Source organism: Vicia villosa, linkage group LG3 (genome assembly GCF_029867415.1).
Source record: "Vicia villosa cultivar HV-30 ecotype Madison, WI linkage group LG3, Vvil1.0, whole genome shotgun sequence".
NCBI classification, from domain to species: domain Eukaryota; kingdom Viridiplantae; phylum Streptophyta; class Magnoliopsida; order Fabales; family Fabaceae; genus Vicia; species Vicia villosa.
In genome coordinates this window covers 163025985-163038549 of record NC_081182.1, presented here as the reverse complement: position 1 = coordinate 163038549, position 12565 = coordinate 163025985, and the positions used below count along the sequence as shown (strand labels likewise).

At 28.9% G+C, this 12565-nt stretch overlaps 1 protein-coding gene across 1 annotated transcript; it reads right to left on the bottom strand.

Moving 5' to 3' along the window:
- Positions 1-6418: 6418 nt before the first annotated feature.
- Positions 6419-10682, bottom strand: LOC131662552 (putative disease resistance RPP13-like protein 1). The gene has a single exon (XM_058932369.1). It carries the CDS (start codon positions 10496-10498, stop codon positions 6659-6661), a length of 3840 nt encoding a protein of 1279 aa, XP_058788352.1. The 5' UTR covers positions 10499-10682; the 3' UTR covers positions 6419-6658.
- Between the last annotated feature and the right edge of the window lie 1883 nt (positions 10683-12565).

The window sequence follows — 12565 nt, the reverse complement described above, 5'->3', positions numbered from 1 at the left end:
TGCGATGACGGTTGGGGGCGATTCTTTCGCCGAAAAGTTCTCCATAGAGTTGCGAACCTAGTGGTGGCGGCGACACATCAGTGATTGGACGCGGGGTGGCAAAGATCGGAGACATGGAGTGAGCGTGTCTATTTCGAACAATAAGGTTACTAAGGCAAACAGGAAAGGACCGTGAAACATGTAATTTCTGATACCATATTAAAAAGGTATATATTGTGTGTCAAATGAAATCACACCTGATATATATTTATAGGTGAATTCTTATCTACCCAACACAAAAAGTTGGGTAGAGTTACCCTTACTGTAAAATGCTTTGTAAACAACAAAAAAATATACTATTTAATAATTAATTAAATAGAAAAAAATTAAATGATGCAATGTGATTGGTAAAATATACACTACCCAACTTTTTTTGATGGGTAGAGAAGTTGTCCCCATATTTATATGCATATAGGCTGATTACAATAGAAAATGTATTTTTATAACTTATACGAGATTATACTTAATTACTACTAATTGATTCTAATTAATGCTATTTGATCCTTAACGGATTCTTAACATCTGAGAATTAATGTAAAAAAACATTTTCTTGCTTCTAATATATACAGTCTAAAACAATACTATCTTTGTGAACAATCTCTCCCATTTATCTATCTATATAGATGAATCTAATTTGTGTGTGCACTACATTGACTTTGCAATATGCATCCTTCATTCAACAATATCTTAATAAAATCTACTTAATATAAATCTAAGGTTGTCATGATGACAACCCTAGACACATGTCATGCTGGTAGCTAATCTAACATCAACTCTAAACACGTGTCATCTTCATAGCTACTCTAACATCAACCCTAATTCTTTTTTTTTAAATTCTTTTTTTCATTACTAACAAATAACTAATAATAATAATAATATAATATTCTACTAACACTATTAAAAATAATAATAATAATAATAATAATAATAATAATATAATCAACTATCACTATTAATAATAATAATAATAATAATAATAATAATAATATAATTAATTACACTATTAGATCTTTTTTATTTTAATTAAAAAATGCTAGGTAATAAGATATTACATTACAATTAACTTTTAATAAAAAGTAGTATTAATAGTTTTTAATAAAAAGTAAAATGAACATGGTATATTTTATTTTATTTGTCAAAATTGATTTTTATATGTATCTTTCAGTTTTTTTATCCCTCTTTATCTCTTCATTAAAGATATTGTGAAAAATAAAAAGAAATTATTTAAAAATAAATATCATAAAATTACTATTTTTATATGCTATTTATGTAATATTTTATTTAGTTTTTAATCTCGAATAAAATATCTCAACAAAATATTAAATATGACAGTATTATAAATCTATTCAAATATCTCATTTTTAATTAATTCTGTTAATCCATTTCATCTTTCCTATTCCATAACCACCTACCATTCATTATACATTTGATTCCATCAGTTATAAAATTCATTGGCACATTCAATTGATTTCAATTTTATTTTTCAACTACTCTGATTCATTTTAAGACGACCTTTAATTCTATTTCTTCAGTTACAAAATTCATTTGCACATTAAATGAATTTTCATTTTAGTCTTATTCTTCAATTCTATATATTCTGTCCCATCTTTCCTGCTTTTTAATTATCCTAATATTCTCATTTCAATTCCAATTGTGGTAGTCAAGCAGTAAGTACAAACATGGATTCAAGTCATATCTTTCTCAACGATCTTACTGATATTACGTCAAACATTACGATTAAAGTTAGAATCAGTTGGATATGGGATAATTTGAACATTACTAAGAAAAAGAATTAACTACCACCTATATGATCTTAATAGATGTAAAGGTACTCTTATTTCATCTATTTTTAAATTAGTTTTTGTTAATATTTTTTTTTTGCTTTTCTATATAATTTTAAATTTTTAGAGCAATTACATATATGCAATGATATTAAGAAAGTTTTGGAAGAAGGAATAATTTATGTTATTGAAGGTTTTGAGTTGTTAAAGAATAAGACAAGATATGATGTTATTGAAAATAATTCTTCAATGCTTCAACTGTACAAAAGTGACTACTGAAGAATGCGACTACGGAAAAACCTCTCGCTACATTTTTGAATTTGTTCGTTGTGTTACGATTTAACCTTATATTTAATATTTTTTTATATACAAAAGATATTACATTTTTTTTGGTTTTATGTGAATGTTTTTTATCATTGATATAAACTCAATTGAAGAAAAAATAACTGCTCATGGCAAAGTAGAAATATTAGTAATTTTAGAAATTTCTCTTTTTGGTATTTCTTTACCTTTCTAATTTTAAATATAGGTGACTTAACACTTATTTATTTTTAACCTTTTTAGATTTGAATTACATAGTTATCAACAAAGAAAGTTGAATCACATATGATCATAAAACAATTTTTTTATTTGGCAAAACCTAAGTTTGGATTGGGTAAGTGAGAATATGTTATTTATGAATTTATTTTGCATAAAAATGTATAATTGGTACGTATTTTAACAATTAATTAATAGTGATAATATTTAGATACAGTAAGATCTTAGAGTAAGAAGAGAGTCTTAAATATTTTAATGATATTAATTAAAGTTAAAAGTTAATAATAATTTGAAAAACAAAAGTTTTAATAATAATATTAATTAAAAATTACAATTATAGAAGAGTTTAGAATATGAAGAGTTTATATCAAATAATTAATAGAAATGATATTATAGAAGGGTAAGTAAGAAAAGTAGAATAACATAATAAAAAAAATACACAATAACAAAATATTCTAATCATCATGCTCAATTCTTGATTTCGTCTTACGATTAAAGTGAAAAGATTTTGATTATTACTTTTATTGCAACCTATATTTAGAAATTTATAATTTTTAAGTTTATAAATTTCGGAATAGTCAAGGCTTATAATAGTGAAAAAAAATTCTTAAATATTTTTTATTACCTTTTCAAAATAAGAAAAAATTGTTAAAATTGCATTGAATTAAAAAAATGTTTATAATGATATAACTAAACATTTTGAAATTTAACACATAATTTAATGAGTAGAAATATTTCACTTTCTGAAATATATTAATGGTAATTAAATTTATAATAGTTAATGAGTATTAATAAAGTTTAATGGCTATTAACAAAATTTAATGGTAACATTAATTAAATTTATTTACATTGATCAATATAACATTTGAGAAGTGATAATAAGAAAAGTTCAAATAAATTTATTATATTAAAAAATATATAATCTTTAAATTTTTTTAAATGTTTCACTTCTGCCTTTTATTTATATGGAATCCTAACAATTATCTTCTATTTTTAAAGGAGCTCCTGCAAAAATACATTGACCATATTAAGAAATAATAATAATAATAATTATAATAATAATAATAATAATATAACATTAATCAAGCACTTGGGCTTCAGCGGTAAAGGAACTCTTACAAATGATGACACTTAGGAAATACCGAGTTTGATTCATATTAAAAATAATGTTTGGCCAGTGTTCATATATACCTCAATTCACAAAAAAATAAATAATAACATTCAATTTTATTTTTAGTATAAATTAACAATTTATGTTTAAATAATACATAATAATAAAAAAATTAAAAAAATATAGTTATAGAATACGAAATTTCTTATAAATTTTAGAATTAAAATTTAAAAAAGGCTCATAAAAAAATTTAAATCTAATTTATTCTATTTTATACAATACAAACTTTTTAATAAATTTTAGAATTAAAATGTAATAAACTCATTAAAAAAATTAAATTTTAATTTATTCTTATTATTTATATTTTTTTTCAAAAACATACAATTTATTGAAATTTATAAAAACGTTTAAATATTATATTATATTTCATAGTTTATTACTTAAAAAAAATATGAAGAAAAATTATAAAAATGTTAGGAAAAAACTTATGTATTTTTATAAATATTAATATTCTTATATAAGATATTAAAAAATTATAATTTAATCAGTTTTATGAAAATTATAAAAATTCATATTTTACACATTTAAATATTTTTATAAATTAATATATTTTAAAAAAAATTATACTAATTTATTTCAATTATTTATCTTTCTTTTTCACTTTATGTCTAATAATAACATTCAAAGTTACTCAGATATTCATCTTTTTTTTTTATCACTTATTTATTTTAATTTATTCTAATTTTATTTTTTTTTCCAGTAAAACTCATGACATCTCACATGATCGTTAGTTACTATGTTTTAAACGAAAATTTATATATGCAACTATTAAAATTATTATAATTAATAGTTGATTTTAAAATAAAACTGTTATGAATTAAATTTGATAATTAGAATACTAAATTACACAATTATTTGTTATAATTTGTAACTAACGTATAAATATAAATGCGTTTATAATTACTACTCAACAAAAATTTAAAACAAAAAAGATATGCTACTTTAAATACTTTTTAAAAAATGGTATGTGTTTTCTAAATGAGTTACACAATTTTTTGTTTATAATTAAACTTTTTGCATTGATTTTTTTTAAAATTTCTATACTTTAATTATAATAATTTAGATATTTTTTCATTTATTCTTACACATAATATATTTTTTTATATTTAATTAAAAATATAACTCTCAAATAACTCTTTTGTTATTTTTTTTTATCATTGTTTCTATAATAAAAAAATTTAAAAAATGTGTTCAAATTAGAAATATGAATAGATAGTAAACAATAAACATATATTAATTATCATAATGCCAAATTTAAAGTTCTACATAAAACTATTATGTATAACTCTTATAGTAAATTATATTGACAATTTTTGTTAATCTTTTCAATTTCTTCAATCAATAAAAAATTTTATTCTATATAAGTAGGTCTTATCTTCCACCAACCCTTATGGAAGAAAATGATATCTACTTTTCATTTTGTATTGATATTTTTATTACTTTTTCTAAGTTCTCACTTATATTTTAACTATCTTTTTGGTTTATATTTTAGGTTAATAGTTTTGGTTTATATTGTCGGCCATTGACTCAACTTAATTTATGTATTAACTATTTAAATATTATATCAATAGTATAATGTAATAATTTGTTTTGAGAATCAATATTTTGTTATCTACTTTTATAATTTCCTCTTCTTTTTATTGTTTTTTTAGATATAATTATTATTTTATGTCAATGAAAAGAAGAGGATAAAGAAAACTCCTATTGTTTCTACTATTGCATTCTTGCTACTTGAAAATCATGAAAAATTTAACAATAATCATTAAGAGAAATATGTATATGAATAATTGATTTATTTTGTCAAATGAAAGAGAAATATGAGGACTAATTTAAATTTTTTAATCATAAAATTATATTTAAGAATCTAAATATCACTACTTAATAATAAATTTTAGAATCATCAATGCCTATAAAATTGAAAAAATAAAACTCTTTAAAGTTTCATTTTAATTTTCGTGATCATTTTTTCTTTAATTTAATTATTGATGTGAATATAATTAATTTATTGAGATGATTATATAAAGTTTTTTGATTGATTAATGATATACATTGACCCATAATAAATAATAGTTTTTTATACCCCATGAAATAACTAATCCATTAATCAGGTCACAACATATTTCTTCCACTACAATAAATAAATAAATCATGAAAATATGAATGAAGTTACTTGATTAACATAGGAATATTTCATACTGTAAAATTTTATTTTTATTTAACTTAATTTTAAAGCATGTTTAATTATGTAATTATAATTAACTATACTTAATCAAATATATTTTTTCATTTTAAAAAATTTAAGGTAAAAATTCTAAACAAACCCGTGCAACGCACGGGCCAAAAATCTAGTTAATCTCAAACAAATTGATTATAAAAGAAACAAGTCATATGATTACATCAAACTAATAAGTTACAGAAAGTGACTCTTAAAATTAATAGTTGCTGCTAAAACTAGTTAAAAAGCATAATTTGTTTATGCGATATGCATCAAGAACATCATCAATCTTTATCATGTGACTTGTGACTCAAACAAGTTGCCAATATTTAAAACCAAGTTTCCATTTATACAGACTAAATATTAGGTAACAAAATCAAATCTTTTGGTAATTAATGGAAACCATTTGGCTTCTCTGAAACAAGTTTACAAGAAGAATCATGACGATAATAACATTAACATGCCTCACTTGTCTTCGATTCATCTACTGAGTTGATTTTCATCCACTAGGTGTCTCTTGAAAATAAACAAGTTTCCGAACATCCCTTAGAAATCATTATATAGAAAACTTTCAAACTAATTCAAAACTACACTCTTGGAATAATAGTTGCAGAAAAATTGAATTTTGATAGACCTTTAAATCTCAGACAGATGAAATAGACATTAAGGAGAATATCTAAGGACAGATATATCATATGTTACTCAAACAACAATGTGCAAAAATTTGGAACCATTAATCAATAATGCAGTTTCTTATAAATCAATCCACTCTTATTGTGTTCCATTCGTCAATGTGGAAGTTGAGAAATCATCTCTTTGGATTGTGAATACAAATGAACATGTACAAATGAGAAATGATTTTTGATTACCTAAGATGAGAATGCAGCTCTAGTCTCGCTCTTACTTTACCATGGCTCATATTGTGACTTGGGCTTCTATTTGTATGACAGGGATGTGGGTGATTTTGGACCAATGCTCCTGCCTTTTATACCTTTCTTGTAATACAGGACATTGACAAATGACCAGCCGCTTAAGAGAGTCAGGGAAGCTTTCTTCTGGTAATGTTTCAAGTCTTTCACAACTCCATAATTGAAGATATTTTAGCGACAAAGGGAGACAGTTTTCTGAAATCGAAACAAGCTGTTGACAGTTACGAAAGTGGAGATTTTCGAGAGAGGAGAAGTGCTGTAGCCCATTTCCTTCAAAGGACTTCATTTCATAGAGATACGTGATAGTGAGAGACACAATGGAGGTGGGTAGCAGCGACTTCTTTAACAAGGTGTTAACAATATCGTCACAACCTCCAATACTCAAGCTTGAAAGAGAAGTGAGGCCTTGGAGACCCCATTCCGTTTCAGGCGGAGTTGTTCTTTGGGACCGAATCTTAAGTGTTTGTAATTTGGGAGGTAGGCAAACAACTTCACGAAATGACAACTTTGCACATTGAAGAGACAGCTCTTCAAGAGCAGTGAGCGTGTCCATCCGAAGATTGACTTTAAGTGATTCAATTGAGTCATGGCATATGATTGTAAGTGATCGGAGGCTTGAAGGATGGTGTGAAGGACTTTCTAACATACAAATGGAATCTAGGTTCGTACAATCAATAATGTTAAGTCTCTGGAGGGCAGGGAAACCATTAAGTGTGAATGATTTAAGTGCATTACAACTACTACGTAACCACAAACTCTCAAGTGATGTGTAATTGCTCCACGTTTCAGCAGGCATGAATGTCAACCTCCTACATCTAACAATATCAAGTGACCGCAACGAAGTGGGTAGGCCATTTATCGGAAATGCTAAGGGAGTCTGAATAGTATAGAGTTCCAAGTGTTGAAGACAAGTACTGCTCAGAATCATTTTAGGCAAAGAAAATATACCGTAAAAGCAATTGATCCTTACATGTTGTAGAAGACATGGAGAATCACTCTCAAGCAACGTCCGTTGGGAATCTGAATATCTTTTTATTTTCATTATCTTTATTGATGATAGCCAATGCAATGTAGGTGGTGTTTCCAATAGACGAGGACATCCTTTTATTTCAATTTCTTCTATCGAAGAAAGTTGACTTGGCAAATGTCTCCTAAGTTCATGACAAGCATATAACTTCAAAGTTCTAAGACGAGGAAAAGCAAAATTGTTTCCTTCAAAGGGAAGCCATACCTTCAAGTTTGGCATGTCATGAATTTTAATACATTCAAGGGATGGGAATGGCTGGAAAGAAGAATTGGAACATTCTCTTGCCTGGACACAGTAGAATTCTAGACCAATTGTCTCTAACATTTTCATACCAAATATTTCAAGGTCTTTGAGAGAAGGTAGCTGCCCCAGCGATGGAAGTGTCACACAATATTCACAATTACTGATGCAAAGGGACACCATGTTAGAAAATGAAGAATCTCCCAACCATCTCGGAAAGCTTGTCCCACCATACAAGTCAATTTTAAGGCTCTTCAGTTTCATTGGCGGTTGCAACATATCAAGTACAACTTTCACATTCAGTGAGTCTTCACTATGTTTTCCCCATTGCAGTTCTAACTCTTCAATCCGCTCTTTGTTTTTCAGGTTGGCATAGTGTGCATCCTTGGCATCAATGACATTATGCAGGTTCTTGATGGTAAGTTTTCCTTGTAGGTGTGAGAATTTCTTAAGCTCTTTGATACCTAACCCTATTTGTCCCTTCCCCACTACAAAAACAGTTAGAGTTTGAAGGTTTTCTAGTCCACCAATTTCTGTGGGCAACACCTTTATATCAGTCCCACTTATATCAAGATGGCGTAAATTTATTAAATTTCCCATTTTCGGTGGCAATTCAGTGAGATCACAACAACCAAATAAAAGCAAGGTTTGCAAATTGTAAAGGTTACATGTAGTATCAGGCAAGCTTTTGATTCTTGTGAAGGAGAGATCCAGATACCGCAACTGCACCAAATTGCCAATCGAATCTGGCAACTTCGTGATGTTTCTATAAGTTGATAGCGATAACATGCGCAACCTTTTGAGTGTGGGAATTAAATCATCAACCACCTTGAGGGATAAGTAGTTTTGTGCTCTCCATAAGTAATTGGGTAAGAAGTAAATGGGTAGGAAGCTCCGCAAGCATTTGAAATTGTAGAAATTCTCAAACTTCATGAAAATGTCATACTCTTCTTGGTTATATGACAAATGGCGAACATTTTTAGAGATGTATCCACTTTCAAGCCTACAACAACTTTTTCCTGATACGAATGAAGCTAAATCGTTAACAAGATCATGCATGACAAACTTTTCTCCACGAGCATCATCATTTATTTGTTGAATTAATGATCTAGATAACAATTCAGAAAAACAATCATCGCCGACTTCCTCTGCCGCTTTTTCGCCTTGAAAATAATCAAAGAAGCCTTCAGCCATCCATAACAAAACCAATTTTTTCCTATCAAGTGGGTAATCCTTTGGAAAAATAGAACAATAAGCAAAACATCTTTTCAAATGAGAAGGAAGATATTGATAACTCAAATGCAGAGCAGGCAAAATTGCATCATTTCGTAAGTTCCATATGTCGCTGTTCAGAATTGAAGTCCACTCCTTTTCAGCCACCTTTGAACGCATAAGTCCTCCAAGTGTTTTGGCAGCTATTGGCAATCCACCACATTTTCTAGCAATCTTCCTGCTAATTTCTTCTAGGTTTTGGTGTTTATTGCGAACGTGGTTTTCAATGCCAAATGCATGCTTTGAGAGTAAAGACCAACAGTCTTCATCGGAAAGAGGTTCTAATTTCTGAATTGGAAATGTGCGTGCGACCTCTGCAACTTTTTGTTCACGTGTTGTTATGATCACCTTGCTTCCAGCTTCTCGATTAGTCAAGGGTGTTATCAACTCATCCCAATCAATATAACTGTCATTCCATATGTCGTCCAACACAAACAAAAATCTTTTATTCATCAAATGTTTCATCAATTCAACTTGAAGAATGTCAAGACTATCACTTTCCCGTACATTTGAATGAACGGATGTTGTATTTCTAACACATTCAAGGAGAGACTTTGTTATTCTGACAACATTGAAATCCTCGGATACACAAATCCATGCTTTGAGATCAAAATGTTGTTCAACTTTTATATCATTGTAAACAAGTTGTGCGAGGGTCGTTTTACCGACACCTCCCATTCCCAAAATTGCAACAACGCCTAAATTATTATGCCTGCTGGTGCCACTGTCTGATATCAGCGTACTGATTAGTCTTTCCTTCTCATCATTCCTACCCACCATGAAAGATTCATTAACCCTTGAACTTGAAGGTGTTCTATGAGAAACTCTAGAACTCTGAGTTTGCAAACAGTGTATATCTTTATGCTGTGCAAAAAGTTGTAGGTTTTCACACATGATCTTCATTTGGGAATTGATCTCTCCGTACAAGTTTTTAAAAGGAGATGAAAGGAAGTTCCACACCTGATGAGTTTTGTTTGAAGCTTGTGTATTCTCAATCTTGGATCTCAGAGAATCATAGGTAATTTGGTTGAGCAAATCCTCAGCATCAAAGACTGTATCTTTCAAGTCATCAAGCCATTGTTTGACAGCAAGGTTGTTGATCTGCTTGTGTTCAGCATCATCCAGCACAGCCTGAAGAGTGAGTAATATTGTTTGTAACTGCCTCAAGAGTGAGATATTTATCTTGGTGTTTGTGATGTAATCAATAAACTCTTTAGAAGCAAGTTTCTCAACTAAGGTTTGAATCGTTGCAGAGAGAAAAGCACCTCCCACCAAAGCTGCAGCCATGTTCTTATTTGTATAATTAAAGCAAATGAACTTGTAGAGCTGATAATGATATAGCTGAATTTTGAAGAAAATTAAGATGTACCATCAAGAATGAATGGATAACAGTACTGTGCTGTTTTTTGAATGGTTGGCAGTGGAACTGCATATAATGTAGGTAGCCCAATGATCACACAAAATAATTGATACGAAGAAAGGTAAAAGTTGCACATTCACTTAAAGCAATCAACATCTTTAAAAGATGAGAAGAGAATGACAATTATGACAATTTCTCTCTTTGGGCCCACTTACAGCTGTCTTCACACCCTTTTGCACACTTGACAGTAGATAATAAAACATTCAAATGGCTTGACATAAGTGTCTAATTTGTTTATCAATTAAAGTTTATAACTAGTTTTCTTTTGATATATGTTTGGTATTTCCTAGTTGCATTAAAGTTCAATGGAGGATGGTCTACTCATTTAGATTTAACACACATATGAAAATATGCCTACATGCCCCAATGCCTTGGGAGTGCAAGACGGTCAATATGCTTACATGTTCCAATGCCGTTTTTGAGGGAGTCCGAAATGGACTACAGCAAGGTCAATATGCTTATCCAATGCCGTCTTTGAGAGAGTGTAAGACGGACTACTGTAGAAGGTCAATATGCTTACATGCCCACAACGAAACATGAGAAATACGGATACGAACTTAGATCCATATTTTTAGACACAACCAATAAAAAGTGAGAAAATTAACATTTGTTAAAAATTTTAATTTCCTTTTTAATTGCTATCATAGGAGTGGTTGGTTTAATGGAGGAGAGAGACAATTTTATTTTAATTATTTAATTAATAAAAAATATGATTGGTTATGTGTAAATTTATGTGTTGTGTCCATATAAGAGTTTTCCACAAAGAAGAGTGCTAGCAACTCTCTCTCAAACACTCACTTTCTTATTGGTTGAAACATGTGGTAGGTCTCACACATGTTTCAACCAATAAGAGAGTGAGTGTTTGAGAAAATGTTAAAAAGAGAGTGTTCCTAGCATTTCTCTTTCCACGAAACATGTAGTAGACACATTTCACACAATTCTTGTGTTGATTTCAAAGATAGGCTATATGATTTTACGGACATCAATTAATCACTATGCTTTTTTTCAAAGAACCTACTACTTCTCTTAACTATCATTCTTGTCCTTTTTAAAGACTTTATGGAATTTTCTTATGACCAATTAATTATTCAGATAAAAGAAACTGAAGTTGGTTGTGTATGGTATTGTGTAATGGCCAAGAAGGGTCGGCTTAGCATGGTAAAGAGGCTATACACATTGCACACACATTCTATACAAGAGAAGGTAAATATTCTTCTTATATTTTTAATAAGTGCATCTTTGGGTTGGCGGCGGGAGTAAGAATCAAGTGTGTCCTCATATAATGGTCAGAGAAAGAAGATCACTCATTTTCAAGCTACTTAACTGGTCAGAGACCCGTACAGTCGATTGGGTGCATTATTTATAATGTAGTATTTTTTGAACCAATATGAAAATTATGAATTAAAGAAATTTGACCAAATTACATATATAAAATAGAAATTAACTATCTAAAAAAATCTACTAATAAAATATTAGTAGTATGAAAATTAGATTACCCGTTGTCATACCCCAAAATTTGTCCATATTATTTCTCCTATTCAAATTCAAATCAATACATAAAGCTCCAAGACACATTCTCCTATACAAGGCTCAGAAACTAGGGTTTGGTTTATTCAAGGGAAAGTCAATGAATCAATGGCTCCAAGGCATCCCATATGGCTCAAAGTATCTCACATTACCTCTATGACAAGTATCAAGTCTCAGCTTAAAGGATTGGTCACTCAAATGTTCAGAAAGTCAACAGTCGATTGGGTTGACCTAAAAGTCAACTGTGGTCAAAGTACAGTCAAAACTCCTATTTTTTTGTCGACATCATCATTTTGAAGTATCATTCACCATTTGATCAAGGATTGATCATGGTTCATCAAGGAAAGATCAGAAGTCAACAAATTCAGAAGTTTCTAAATTAGGGTTTTAAAGGAGAAAGTCAACCC